Genomic DNA, 14607 nt, shown 5'->3' on the forward strand with positions numbered 1-14607 from the left:
TAAGTTTTAATATTTTGCAATTTTGGTATATATTTCCTAAATAATTTCTTCTTTTTTTTTGCTAACAAGAATGGAAATTATTCAAAAAAAAATTATAAAACTTTATTATATGTACTTTTAGACAAGTTATATTGCAAACAAGTTATATTGCGATTGAAATAGGATTGAATATTCGATTTAAATCAAATTAAATCGCATCGAATTAATCAGAACTGAATCGAATTAAATTTCATGTCGATTCTAGAATAGGTATTAAAGGCTGGTTTTATCGACGGACAACAATTACAGGTGCAAAAAAAAACATCGATTATGAACAAGAATAAAATAGAGAAGCGTCGGTACAACAGTTATAGAAGATGAAAGTTACACAACCGTCTGATAAAATATCGATTATGAACAAGAATAAAATAGAGAAGCGTCGGTTACAACAGTTATAGAAGATGAAAGTTACACAACCGTCATCAGGAATGATATCGACGCATACAATAAAGACGCCACATAAAAGCACCAGTATAAGAAAGGTGTTTTCTTGTTAGTCTCCTTTTATAATTAAGAAAATGATTCCAAAGGAAAAGGGTACGTTCTCCTCAAAAACACCTTTGCTATTTGATTTTAACAAATTAATCAAATCGAAAAATGTCTAATGAATCAATTCTAGTTGCAAAATGTGTAGCAGTTGAACAACTTTGCTATTTGATTTTGTTGCACTCGATGAGAACCCGAGCAAAACTCTTGTACATGTGATTCTTCAGGTATTTCTCTTGCACCTTTCTCCTTCCGAGAATTCCCATTTTTTCCTTCACTGATGGGTTGCTTAGCAGATACTGAATGTTCTGGGCCAGAGCTTGTATTCCTTGCCTCCCAACAGGATGGAGAAGACCGCTGACTCCATGCTCCACAATCTCCTTGGTCCCTCCTGCATCAGTTCCAAGTACCTGCACCAGAGGCCACGAGACGAACGAACGAACTTACACGCGCAAACAACATGGAAACCATCTAATTGAAGATAAGCTTCCATTCTGACTGCACATTCTTGATTTTCCTTAATCTAATAAAGGGAATGAATGGTCAATATAACTTGCTACAACTCTTCCTCATCTGAAGTTCTCAATTACAGATATAAAGTGATCCATATCATTCTTCAATCATCCGGCACAAGATTTTGGATCAGACACTCGTGGTAGCTCAACAAGATTGCAGAAACCAGCAGTAAATTAAGTCGTGTAAGTTCTCACCCTTTTGCGTACCTTTAGCTGGCTATACATGGACTTCCTATCGTCTGATCTTGGTCTCAATTATGGACAATCTATTTTGAGGTCAGCCTAAAAGCCATGAAGTTTAAAAATCTGGAATGAATAATGAAGGCCTACATAGTCACTCAGCCTAAAGCTATTTAATGGTGGAACTTTTGAAGAAGTTAAAGCAAAAAAGGCGTCAATCAAAAAGCATCAGCCTATAATGATGATGAATTTAATATACGAATGAAGAGCAAAGGTAAACATGAGAATACCGGCAGGCCAAAAGCCATAGCTTCAATTGTAACCCTTCCAAATGTTTCTCCAAACCCCTGTGTATGAAGTACATATTATCAGATGATTACAAAGCAAAGCAAACAGCAACCCAATTATTACGGGAAATGGAAATGATCATGATAGTCAAGCTAACATATTGAATCAAGTAGTAAAGGTTAGAACATCAAAACATCAATAAAAATTATAATCTTGGAGTCTTTAACTATTAGAAGTTCACACTAACCTTTCTATTTGATGCTTAAGAAATACCATTTATGAACTTCCTATTTTCCCTTTCTTGTAGTCCAATAATAATGCAATTCCTACAAAAGATCCAGGATTTTGGTGCAAGGAGCAGGCCATCCAATCTAAATAATTTTTATCCTTCTACCACCTTCAGCAAATGGCATATTCATCTTTTCTCTTCTTATATCCAACAACTTGGGTAGTTTTCTGTACTTTATAGACTTATAACAAAGTAATTGCATGGCGTAGAAACAACAATGATATTTTTATTGTGATAGAGAGAGACTACAAGAGATCTCAGTTTCAAGATGTAGCCTTTCAGAGCTCTCCAAATTGGCTTTTAGTGTCAGAGGAAAACTTAACTTCATGAAGTACCAAAATGATACCGAGTAATATTACATATGGTGTATTCTTCAAGGAAATTATAAATTAGAGAAACAGTAGTAAAGTTGAATCTTCACTAAAAAATATGTAGGCATTCTATGATTGATCTATCACTTGTATTAGTGAAATCTTTCACTACCAGGATTCATGGGTTTGAAAATATGTGCAGAGACAAAGTGGTGGGCTGGTTCTTAGGTCATATTAAGCAACAGCGAGATAATCCTTGGTAACGTTGAGAAAAAGAAGATATCAAGTTTTTCTCAATTGTATGGAGATCAGGTTACTGACATTCTTTCCTGAGAATGCCATGCTCAAGGAAATTATAAATTAGAGAAACAGTAGTAAAGTTGAATCTTCACTAAAAAATATGTAGGCATTCTATGATTGATCTATCACTTGTATTAGTGAAATCTTTCACTACCAGGATTCATGGGTTTGAAAATATGTGCAGAGACAAAGTGTTGGGCTGGTTCTTAGGTCATATTAAGCAACAGCGAGATAATCCTTGGTAAGTTGAGAAACTAAGATATCAAATGAGATTAGAAACGATGTTGACTCTATTGACAAGGGGTTTTTAGGTATAGAAAGAAGTGCTGAATTTCTCTTTGGGTTATATTAACTGTCAGCAAGATAATCCTTGGTAAATTGTTTCTAAGGTCTCAAATGCGATATTAAAAGATGTTGAGCTATATTTCTAAGTTTTTCTTGTGTAGTACAGGAATCTCAAAGAAATAATTACCTAAATCAGAATTCAAAATTTTAGTCCGCGTACAGATATCAATATGCTGCAGAAGGAATAAGTGGATTTTTTTAAAAAAAGGCAAATTCCCCCAGAACCTATAATAAAGAAAAAAGGAAAATTGGATATTTACAAAGAAGAGTCATGTCAAATCTCAATCTCCAAAAAAGATGCTAGTGTTACCAAAACTATAGTGAAGTTCTCCCAAACAATAATGTATATATGATAAAACAACTAATTATCTTAACAATAATAATCTAAATGAACATCCGTGTGCTGTAGATAAATCTTATGATGAAGGATCTCATGTTACCTGTGCATTTATCACGTATACATCTGCTGCAGCATAGAGTGAAGCAACACGTGTAGTTGCTGGGGTCCATAATACTAGTTTCGTCAGGTTTGAATGTTGAGATAACAATTTAAGGATAGCTTTTATGTAAAGCACTTTGTTGCTCTTGGATCCAAGTGAGCCTATAAGAACTTTAAGGTTCTGCTCTACTTTGTCCTTGCTTTCTGACAGCAGCTTCCTTAATTTTTGGCCATCTTCTCTGGTGATGCTCTTAGAAATATCATTTCTCAAAGAAAGAACAGTTGTTGATTTTGAATGTTTTCTCCTTCTCTTCCTACTAGTCACACTGGTAATGTTACTCTTTAGAACAATATCCTGGTTAGTTGGCATTGAGATGCTACTTGAATTAGGCTGAATATCTAGTATACTGGTGTTTCGGTGAGCAACTTCTCGAAACCTTACCACAAGTGACTCATCTTTTGGAAATGCTTTCAAAGAAACATTATGTTCAGCCACCAAACGAGCTGATTCAAGAAACAAGCACTGACCTTTGGTAGGGTTTATGCTACTCAGAGACATCACAAGCATATCATTATCACTCAAGCCCATCTCTTTCCTAACAGAAGCTCTTAGCATGTTCCTCTTCATAAGCATGTTTTCTGCACTTAAAGCTGGAGTGTTCAGGGAGCATGGAATACCAGCTATGAAAGCCAATTCATCATTCACAGAAAGAGGAACTATCATTGGTTGCAATTTGAGATGAATCTTCTCTTCTTCACACCATGATAACCACTGCTTAGATTGTGACTCAGACAAGAAAACTAGCATCTTCACTTGGCTAAGCGTATCCTTTGATCGGTCAAAGTATTCTCGTCGATTCTCCATGATCCACCAAACTATTTGATTTGAGCCACCTGGGAAATGTGCCAGATATTGCCCTGCAACAAAACATCATGTATCTTTATGAGTTTAATGATTAAATTTCTCTACAGGTTCATCCAACTTTACATTCCATACATAATGCTTATGTATTTGGGACTTGGGGAAAAAAATTCAAATCAAAGAAAAGCTTCCCTGATGGAAATTGCCGTATTAATTCATCTTTTAGTCAACAGACATGACAATTTTTTTTATCATACAACTCCTTATGTTTCATCATAATTTAGAGCAAGAGGAATATATTAGATGAAAAGACATCAAAGAGTGATAAAGAACTTAAAATTTTGTCCATAAACTCTGATTATAGATCATAATTTGATAATTTCTGACCTATCCAGGATGAACAGACAGCTGATCCAGCTATAATAACATCTGCTTTCATGGCAGTCTTGAAGCTAATCTGCGCCCTGTCTTTAACTACTTTAATCCCTCTTCTATCGAGTTCTGTCAGCAGCCCACCTTTTCTGCTTAGAACTACCGCAAAGACAGTACCCCCACAACTCAGGATCTCTGATGCCAGTTCCATCATTGAAAGCGGAGCTCCCGTCATTGAAAGTTCATGAAGAACCAACACAAACGACTGTGACCGAACAATATGAGCAAATTCATTTTTCCTATCACAAGTGCCCCACATTTTCTCACCATTCCACCCCAGAATGTTGTCCTCTGCCTTACCAAATGGTCCGACAATCAATCCATATGAAGTATTTCTTCTTGGTATCATCCCTTCCTCTATCTCGCCAGTTTTATTCTCCAAAGCCATGCCCTTCGACTTGGCTGAAGCTCTTCGCAGTCTCCGTTCTAATCTCCTACTGCGCTTCTTGGTAGTATTAACTTTTGTTGGGACCTCTTTTGCTTTCTTTATCTGAGTATCACCAATCTTAATTGATGTTAAGTTCTTTCCTTTCTCTGTTACAAAATCTTGATTCAGAGTGATTGAATTTCCAGCTAATTTGCCAGAACTACCTGCCTTGCTCTGATACCCAATGAGTTCTTCCTTTCCGTGGTCACCATGAGCCCACTTCGATTGCACATGGAAACCAATGTAAGCCCAAAAAATTACAAGCATCAACCATAGCACCACAAGCTTGCTCCGCCAAAAAAGCCACTTGACAGAGCTGGCCTTGTTCTCTCTTCGGGTTCTATTAGAATGCACCTTTCGATAGTGAGGAGAATTCCTAGGACTAAACCTCCCTGACATAGAGGGCTTCAAATTTCCCGTCGTTCTGATTCCAAGCTGCCGCACAGGTTTTAAATCCGATTTACTATTGCCTTCCTCCATTTCTACTTCACTCTCATCAAATCAGATCAGCAGTCATCTCTAACAAATTTACAGCAGAAAAACTAGAACATACCTGAAGCAATGTCCAACAAATCTTTAGCTCCACCAACTATAGAAAAACGATTTTTTTTTATTGCGACTTCGAGAAACGATTCAATGTCCAAAATTCCCATTTTCGTCTATCAGTATGCATGCTCTAAAATTTTGGTTTAGTGCAACTGCTTCATTGAGAAACACCCACAGGCAACAATAAGAACCAATATTTCGGCAGGAAAAATACGATAGCTCAATTCATCCGGGAGCTAACTGGCGAGAGAAGGATAGGAAGCAAACCCTAGCAATTGCGCCAAAAGAATCTGCTCGAACCAACCAGAAGTTTGAACTAGCTACTAGAAATCGATGAACAAGCGAACAGGTGACCTGCAACCGACAACAGAGAACGAAGAGGAGAAGGACTAGAATCTTGTGAAGCTTCCCCAACCCCGGACGCTGAGAATGGAGGTGAGAGTGAGACGGAAGCTGCAGATGCAAACCCAGTAGAGAGAGAGGAGAGGAGGTTTAACGTGAGCAAGTTGAGGCACCCGTATTTTATACCCGAAATCATAGTCTCTCCAGTGCCCTAAAAGTTGCGTGGACCAATTGGAGGTTCGGTATCACTTGGGTGCGATTGGGGGGAACTCTACAAAGTAAAACATGTTTTCGCGTCTCTTCTGCAAAAGGTTGAATCCGAAACCCCAACGTTTTCGCGTCTCGAAAGGCCTGCGTCTGATGTCAAATACTTTCCCGAGCATTGTCTGCACGTGACGCGCACGTCCATAATATATCGCAAATATTTGATTATTTGTTATTTTATTTAACACTCTAACCTGTCTAATTTAGTCTCTTTTTTAATAGTTATAATAATAATTTTAAAAAATTCAGAAAATAGAAAAAATAGAAATGTTTTTTAGAATATAGAAACTTGGCATCAGACTTAAGATGGGCAGTGCAATCTAATATCAACTAATGAAAATCAATTTTAAAAAAAGGTTTAAGAAGAAGACTCCCCAAAAATAGATAAGTAAATAAATAAAAAATAAATATGACTGAATCAGAAATGTTAACGTAATGTTATTCAGAAAACTTATCAACACTGATTTAATTTATTATCACAAGATTTATATACTCTTTTGTAGTGAAATAAGTTTTTGAGATGAGTCAACAGGTATACATATATATCATGCCAATGATATTGCATATTCACTACTACAGGAAGGATACAAACACAATATCTAAAACAAAGATAGATTGTTTAAGACATGAAAATGATCCTCCATGGCACAACAATATTGGAATTGTTGAGGTTGGACTAACCGACCAAGCTTCTCTTTTTCAACATATTGTCTCGCCAAATCATTTGGCTCTAATACCATGTTAAAATAGGACGAAATGGCTCAGGAAGTAGTGAATCACCCAGTAAACTAATAGACTTGGAGTATTCTGTCTTGCATCCATTCCCTGATTCCATAGATGTGGATTAGCCATTCGGTATGAGTTTAGGCTCTAAGTGCATCCAAGATGCTTTCATTTGTCCATATTGAGTATGAGGTAGAGGATTATCCCTAACTGATGAGCATGACATGGTGCAGATTATGGTTTCAGAACTCAAGTAACTATTAAGTTTCAGAATTCAGATTTGATAGGTCTTCTGCAAAAATATCAACCAGTTAGTGTCGATCAAAGACGGTAAGGCTGCGTTTGGAAACGGGGACAGGACAAAAATACAGAGACAGTTTATATTTTTTTTGTCTCTGTCCCCGTTTGTTTTTAGGAGACAGATACAAAAATCTAATTAGTGTCTCTGTCTCTGTCGCCACTGCGCTGATTATTTTGTCCATCCGAAAATGGGAGACAGCGTGAATTCCACGGAGACAGAAGAAGCATTTTCCCATTTTACCCACAAATTACCCACAAAACCCTAGCCTGCGTCTTCATTCCTCACGCAGCGAGCGATAGGCTTGGAGAAAGCATAAGTTAGAAAGCATAAGCCTGAACGTGGAGAAAGCCGGGAGAAAGCTTGGAGAAAGCTTCTTCTCTTGTAGTAGCGAGCGATAGGCTCCGGAAGAATGAGCCTGGAGAAAGCTTCTTCTCTTCGAAGGATGCGGTGAGCGGAAGGGAGGCGGGGAAAGCGCAGCAGCATTCGGCGGCGTTGGAGCCTGGAGAAAGCCTTCCGGAAGGAGGCGATCGGCTCCGGAAGGCGACGCGGTGCGTAGGGCTCTGGAAGGCGACGCGGTGCGTAGGGCTCTGGAAGGCGACGCGGTGCTTCGGTGCGGACGAATAGACGAAGGAGAGAAGGGGTATAGGGTTAGGAGGGGTAATTTAGTCATTTAAATTAGAAATTATGTTTTTGTATTTTGTATTACCAAACATGAGACAGATACAATTTATATTCTGTCACTGTCTCTACTGTCTTCTGTATTTTTGTATTTCTGTCACTGTCTCTCGCGTCCCTCGTTTCCAAACGCAGCCTAAAGGATTAGGGAAGAGGTGATACAGAAATGATGAATACATGAAAGTGAATGACCAAAGAATGATTCAACGAAGCAATGAAGCCAATTTAATTGCACGATATCATAGACAAGTTTTGGAAGATGGGAGCAAGAGAACTTACAATCAGTGAAAAAGAGCAGAAGTGTGTTGTGGAACACACTGCTGAGGCAATGACTACACACCTCGAATAAGGCTTCAAGTATTGGGATAGTTGTGGAGACACTGCATTCATTTATTCCATAGTGTAATATCAACACAAACAACTTACTGTCTATAGGGAGCAAGTTTCATCTATACAAAAGAAATATGACTAAAATTGTTCTCAAAAGTACTCACAAACAATGCCATACTAGAAAAAGAAAATGGGATGCAGAAGGCGAAGTTTTGCCAAAGATGGGGTTCTCATCGCTCTTGAAGGATATCAGCCTATATTCATATGATTATGAAACTAAAAATTATAGCTGGAATAAAAGGAAGAATAAGCAATGAGTCATTTAAGATTAAACTACCAGGTTTTCATCTTTAGGTGAAAAGAATTCTCATGTAGATCCACCCTTTTTCGTTCTGCTATTTGTCTTCCTAGCTGCAAAATGAGTTCCTGCTGCCATCTCATCAGTCATTGGCAGGAGCTGGTTAGAATGTTCCTTCTTCAATGTTCCGGCCAAATACCGGAGATGGTCAAACCACCAGTCAAATAGATGCCACCTCAACCTTGGTCGGCTCGCGAAAGAGAAAACTTGAGGAAGCAAAGCTCAAAAAGAGGTCAGCGAGGTGCCGGGAATTCTCGACAGGCCACTCCGACGCTCAAGTCAGAAAGGGAAAAAAAAATCGTAGTAGTAGAATTGAAGAGAGCTTAGAGAGCGATTCATACCTGCGTGTGATTTATATAGGGGCTTAATGAGACCTAGTGCCCCTGTTTTTTAGGAAAGTATTCCGCTTTTGTCGGAATTAATATATGTAACTTTCAATTACCACGATTCGAGATCAATTCTTATCTATTACCAATGATGATTATATTTCCTATTATTTCGGAGAATGTAGGCGCATTCACGGGCTGTGTAAGACTAAGTCTAAGTAACCAGAAGATAGAACCAAATTAATCAGATTGATTAAGCTGCTGACCCATCCATTGAACATATGGTCGACTGCTTTATAGTCGGCGCAGCTATTAAGCGTGTAGCTGACCATTTGGGGTCAGCCGAGTATTTTGAACATGTGGCTGATCAGTTGAGGTCAGCCGAGCATTTTGAGCATGTGGCTGACCATTTGGGGTCAACCGAGCATTTTGAGTAAGCGGCTGACCATTTAGGGTCAGCTGAGCATTTTGGGCATGTGGATTTCTGAGGTCGGTTTTAGCCTTTATGTATACAGCCGATGTTTTAGCCTTTATGTATACAGCCGATCATTCTCAATCTGATCATTTTGGTCGAGTCATCACTTCTCAGGGATTCATCTAGCCATGCTGTATCGATCGTTGACTTCCATTTGCCACGTCAGACCAATTAGCATTTGCCATATCATCCAAGTTCATCTCTCTTCTCAATCGTAGTATCTCACTCTTTGCAGAGGACGATCCCTCTTCGAGCTTCTTAGTCCTCTGCTCTAAATTCTCTCTCTCACTTCCATCCTTCATAAGGTTTTGAGCATCTTGCATATTTTCCCTAGCTTCTTTCACAGAGCTCTGTGAGAGACTGGAATATCACATCGTTCTTGACTTCAAGGTTGGCGTACCTAGAATTATTGATCTCTAATTCAGCTGAGAGCAACAATGCACTCTTATTCATCTCCTCAAGTGACTTGGTAGCCTCATCCAAATCTGCTTCTAGAGTTTTTCATTCTTTTGAGTCTCTTTGCATTTGTTTTCTCAAAACTTCAAGTTCCTTATTCAAAGTGGAAATTACATTTCTCTCTTCTTTCAACTCATTCACAGCATTTTCCAGTTTCTTGCATGTTTCTACTAATTCCTTCTTTACCTTGGCATGATCTTCAATGACAACATTTAATTCCTGCGATGAGATATCAAGTTCTTCTCACATTCTACTCAGATTCTCCTTAACTGAGATTAATTCTTCTGATATTAGCTTCGAACTAGACTTAGCTTCTTCCGCACTATGAATCAACAATTTCTCCATCTCAATCGTTCTTGACTTCAAGGCTGGCGTACCTAGAATTATTGCTCTCTAATTCAGCTGAGAGCAACAATGCACTCTTATTCATCTCCTCAAGTAACTTGGTAGCCTTATCCAAATCTGTTTCTAGAGTTTTTCATTCTTTTGAGCTGTTCCTTGTTCAAAGTGGAAACTTACTTAAGCTGTTCCTTGCGTTCTTATATTCCGCGGCGAAAGGGTGTTCGATTTCGACACGATTCAGAGGGGAAAAAAAAGGAAGAGACAGTAGGCGAGTGGAGTGACCCAGTGATGGGGCTTCTCGCCGGGAGCCCAAGCTGGCCGCTGACGCCCCCTCCGCTCCTCTCTTCCGCCTTCTCCACTTCCTTTTCTACGTCGCCTTCTGCGCTGCTTTCTGCTGCCCGCAGAAGAGCGGCGACGAGGAGGTTGGTGTCCGCAGCCTGCTGTGCGAATGAATCAACTCCCGTGGACACCGCAGGTGCTTCTCGAAGAAGGGCGCTTCTGCTTGTGGGGATCTCAGTTCTTCCCTTCCTCGAACTTCAGGCGATCGCCACGGCTGATTTGTTGGCCACAGGTCAGTTTAAAATCTGCCCTTGTTGTTGTTTATTTCCCTTTTCGTACAAGTTATCTTCTTGAAGTTGATGGGGTTTCTTGTTAGTTATGCTTCGTTAAATTGTTGGTATTGGGAATTCTTTTCCTTCGGTTAATTTGAGTTGTTAGTGAAATGAAAAAGATTTATGCAATCTTGATTGCTTTTTAATATCATGAATTCTGGCCCGGTTGAGTGATAAATAATGTAAGAGATTTGGGCCTAGGTTCCTATGTTCATCTTCATCCTTCCTAATATTGTCAGGTTATTGGCTAACTTGGTATGCTGATATGCCATCCACCTTCTAACGATTTCAGAAGTTTGTTTCCTAACTATTTTTTTCTTTGTAATGGAAGTTTACGTATTATATAATGATATAGGGATGCATTGAGAACTAGAAATGTGGAATTACTTCACTATCATTTATTCTTCTTAATTAGTTATATGCTGTTGTTGTACAACCACTAAACGTTGATGAAGAATTAAGATTTGCATTGCTGTTTTTGGCTTTTCTGTTGCAATCGCATAACCTTCTCTTAAGGTTTTCTCCACCCTTCAAATTTTCTCCATATGTCTTTGTAGTTCAGCATTAATTCTTGCAGCTTTACATTGTTCGTATTCTATATTTGAGTTGATGCAGCAAATTTTGCTTGGCTCCTTTTTTATGTTAGCTGTCTAGTTCAGTAGATCAATCAAATTTGCATTCTTCCAGGATTATTTGATCTTTATGTATATACATAGTATTTAACATAATGATTACTAACTTCTTTATTTATTTTTCAATTCTTCAGAAGATGATGATATATTCTTTGCATTCATTATCTACTTGCAATTGTCAATTTATCTCTATGAAATTATGCTATGGTACCGTTGTCAACTTCACTATATTTACTTCATTCTCGTTTTGTGGACACCTTTTTTCCTCGTGATATTATGTCATTTCCATTAATTATTGTTTCTCATTAAATTTGTGGTTATGGCTGATTTATTTATTGATATTTTTTTATTATGTTAGTGAAAGTTATCATGCTAAACCATCTCAATTACTTATTCCCCTTTATTCAGTCATGCATCTCGTATATCATTTTCAGTTTTGCTGTTGTAGGAATTTTGAAATGTTTTGAATTTATTTTCCTTATACTGGTCTTGAGATTTTTTCCATACTTTTAAGTTGCACGCATAATGGTTTTGTAGTTACTCATAAGACTTGAGTCGATTCTAAAGCTCTTCATGAGATACTGATATTTTCACTATTGTAGTTGAATTTGTCTAGCAGACATCATAAATTAATTTCAGAGTGACAATTTTGTAGATTGATTATTGGCTAACTTATAGTTGTGTTGTAACACTCTATATTGAAGCGGAAATTCTAACTTATGGAATGGGACAACAAAGTTATATGGAGGAGTAGAGAGGATAAAGCAGAGAGCTGTGTTGAAAAATAAACTTAAATTTTTTGTTTATTAACTCTAGAGAATATTCCTAGGGCATATTTTTGACATCTTTTCATGAAGAGTTACCTAAGTGTCTCTTAAAGAGTCACTTTTATATGTATAAATAAGCTTTTGTAGTTCACATTTGAAATAGGATCAAGCAGATGATAACAATTGTTATTGAGTTCTCCTCTATTCTCACCCTCTCTACAGAGATCTTATCTTTATTCTCTCTAACAAAGTGGTATCAGAGCCAAGGGGGATGTCTTTAAGCTTTCAGTATCCGCGTCTTACGAAGGACAACTATGATAGTTGGTCTATCCGAGTAAAGGCGATACTCGGTTCCCAAGGTGCATGGGAAATCGTTAGCGATGGGTTTGCCGAACCTGATGAGGATGCGGCGTTGATCCTAATTCAAAAGTTTGAGAAGGACAAAAAGAAGGACCAGCATGCTCTATCTATCATCCACCAGTGTTTGGACGATGCGGTTTTTGAGAAAGTAGCAAATGCCTCAAATTCGAAGGAGGCATGGGGAATTCTCGAAAATTCTCACAAAGGAGTTGATAAGGTAAAGAAGGTGCGGCTTCAAATTTTACGGGGAGAATTCGAAGCTCTTCATCAGGAAGCGTCGGAGTCTATTTCAGACTATTTCACGCTGGTCTTGTCCATCGTCAACCAGATGAAGAGAAACGGTGAAAGTATAGAAGATGTTCGCGTGATCGAGAAAATTTTACGTTCTCTACATCAGAGATTTGATCATGTTGTGGTTGCAATCGAGGAGAACAGAGATTTGGAAAATCTGTCCATTTATGAATTAAATGGATTGCTGCGGGTGCACGAGGAGCGAATGAACAAGCACAAGAAAGAGCCATTGGAGCAAGTCTTACTAGTCAAGCATTCGTCAGCCGAAAGAGGGAGTGCAATTTCACGAGGCCGCGGTCGCGGTCAAGGTCGCGGTTATTCTCATGGTGGCAGTCGAGGTCATGATAGAAATCAAGAAGTCAAGAGAGTAAACGATGAAAAATCACGAGGAAATCCATGAGGTCGTGGTAGAGGAAGAGAAAGAGGACGAGGACGAGGAAGTGACAGATACAAAAAGGGGTACGACAAATCACGTGTTAAGTGTTACAATTGTCACAAAATGGGTCACTATGCCCGTAACTGCTGGTACGCCGAGGATGCAAAAGAAGAAGTCAATCTGGTCGAGGAGAAAGAAGTGGAAGAGTCAACGTTGTTGTTAACACAACCAAGAATCTGTTAGAGTAGAAAGCCAATGGTATCTAGACAACGGTGCAAGTAACCACATGTGCGGCAACAAGTCAAAATTTGTTGAACTTGAGGAAAAGGCAACCGGGAATGTCACATTTGGTGATGCTTCGAAAATCCAGATTGAAGGCAAAGGTATTATTTTGATTCGGTTGAAGGATGGTACTCACAGGTTTATTTCTGATGTGTATTATGTCCGTAGATTAAAGAGCAATATTTTGAGTTTGGGGCAACTCATGGAAAGGGGCTACCAGATTCTAATGAAGGATTATAATCTTTGGCTACGAGACGGGAGTGCTAACCTAGTTGCGAAGGTGACGATGTCGAAGAATAGGATGTTCTCGATTCCTATTCAAATCGAAGAGTCGAATTGCTTGCAAGTGTCTGTAAAGGATCCAGCGTGGTGTTGGCACATGAGGATGGGACATTTCAATTTTGATGGCTTGAAAATGTTGTTCGAAAAGAAGATGGTAAAGGGGATGCCTTTGATCAATCATCCGGATCAACTTTGTGAAGCGTGTGCATTACAATGCTTGCATTTTGCACGCATTTCTCCCGACGGAAGAGTGACTTCTCAAAATGTTTTGTAAAAATAGTAGATTTGAGAGGAGGAGGTTCCCAAACCTCAGAGTGATTCATCATTACTTCCTTGTGTTTCGGGCGTTACAAGGTGTTGGGCGGCCTCGATCTCATCGTCGGTGGATTGGATGTTGGGATCCTCGTGCGCTATTTCTTTTCCCCTCCAAGAATCGAGAACCCCACCACGGCCTCCTTCCATTGTAGGCGAAAGACGGAGTCGGAGCTCAGAAACGAATGAACGCAAACTTACGAAATTGAGAATGAGAGTTAGAGAGTAGAGAAGTGTGTGAAAAATGATGAAATGAGCTCCCTATTTATAGAATTTAGATCATAACGGACACTAAATCATAGTCATTGATCAAAAAACGGTCGAAATGATCTCATCCGTTGAAAAAAAAAATCAAAAAAAAAACAAAAAGCCTCCAACGGCTCCGAACCGCCGGTTAACCGGCGGTTCGACATCGACTCGCCGGTCCAATGGCTATAGCATCCGTCCGTAATAAAAGCTTGAACCGGCGGTTCAAACGGCCGGTTAACCGGCTAAACCGCCGGTTCAAGAGGGCTTGAACCTTAACCGGCTCGGCAGGCTGCCGAGCGACCCAGGGTTTGGCCCGGCTAACCGGGTCAACGGGCAACCGGCCCGTTGACCCGAGTTAAGGTCCCGGGCCGGGTCCGGGCTGGACCCGGCCCGT

The 14607-nt window shown here is 39.2% G+C and overlaps 1 protein-coding gene and 1 pseudogene across 4 annotated transcripts; both read right to left on the reverse strand.

Moving 5' to 3' along the window:
- Window positions 1-513: 513 nt before the first annotated feature.
- Window positions 514-5906, reverse strand: LOC141827571 (uncharacterized). 4 transcript variants are annotated; one of them, XM_074714855.1, is made up of 6 exons: window positions 5727-5905; window positions 5467-5611; window positions 4442-5395; window positions 3194-4110; window positions 1511-1567; window positions 514-935 (listed from the first exon to the last, which is right to left on the reverse strand). In XM_074714855.1, the coding sequence occupies exons 2-6, from the start codon at window positions 5564-5566 to the stop codon at window positions 690-692; spliced, it is 2274 nt and encodes a 757-aa protein (XP_074570956.1). In that variant the 5' UTR covers window positions 5567-5611; window positions 5727-5905; the 3' UTR covers window positions 514-689. The 4 variants fall into 4 exon arrangements, 3 of the variants coding, with proteins under 3 accessions (XP_074570956.1, XP_074570955.1, XP_074570957.1); XR_012601696.1 differs by adding an exon at window positions 1248-1346 and having other exon boundaries at window positions 847-935; window positions 5467-5906; XM_074714854.1 differs by having other exon boundaries at window positions 5467-5905.
- Window positions 5907-9375: 3469 nt separating this feature from the next.
- LOC141826989 (uncharacterized) overlaps window positions 9376-14607 on the reverse strand; it is a 10702-nt pseudogene continuing 5470 nt past the window's right edge.

The sequence above is a fragment of the Curcuma longa genome, chromosome 4 (assembly GCF_044706935.1).
Source record: "Curcuma longa cultivar G26 ecotype Majalengka, Jawa Barat chromosome 4, ITB_CL_G26_1.1, whole genome shotgun sequence".
Taxonomy (NCBI): Eukaryota; Viridiplantae; Streptophyta; class Magnoliopsida; order Zingiberales; family Zingiberaceae; genus Curcuma; species Curcuma longa.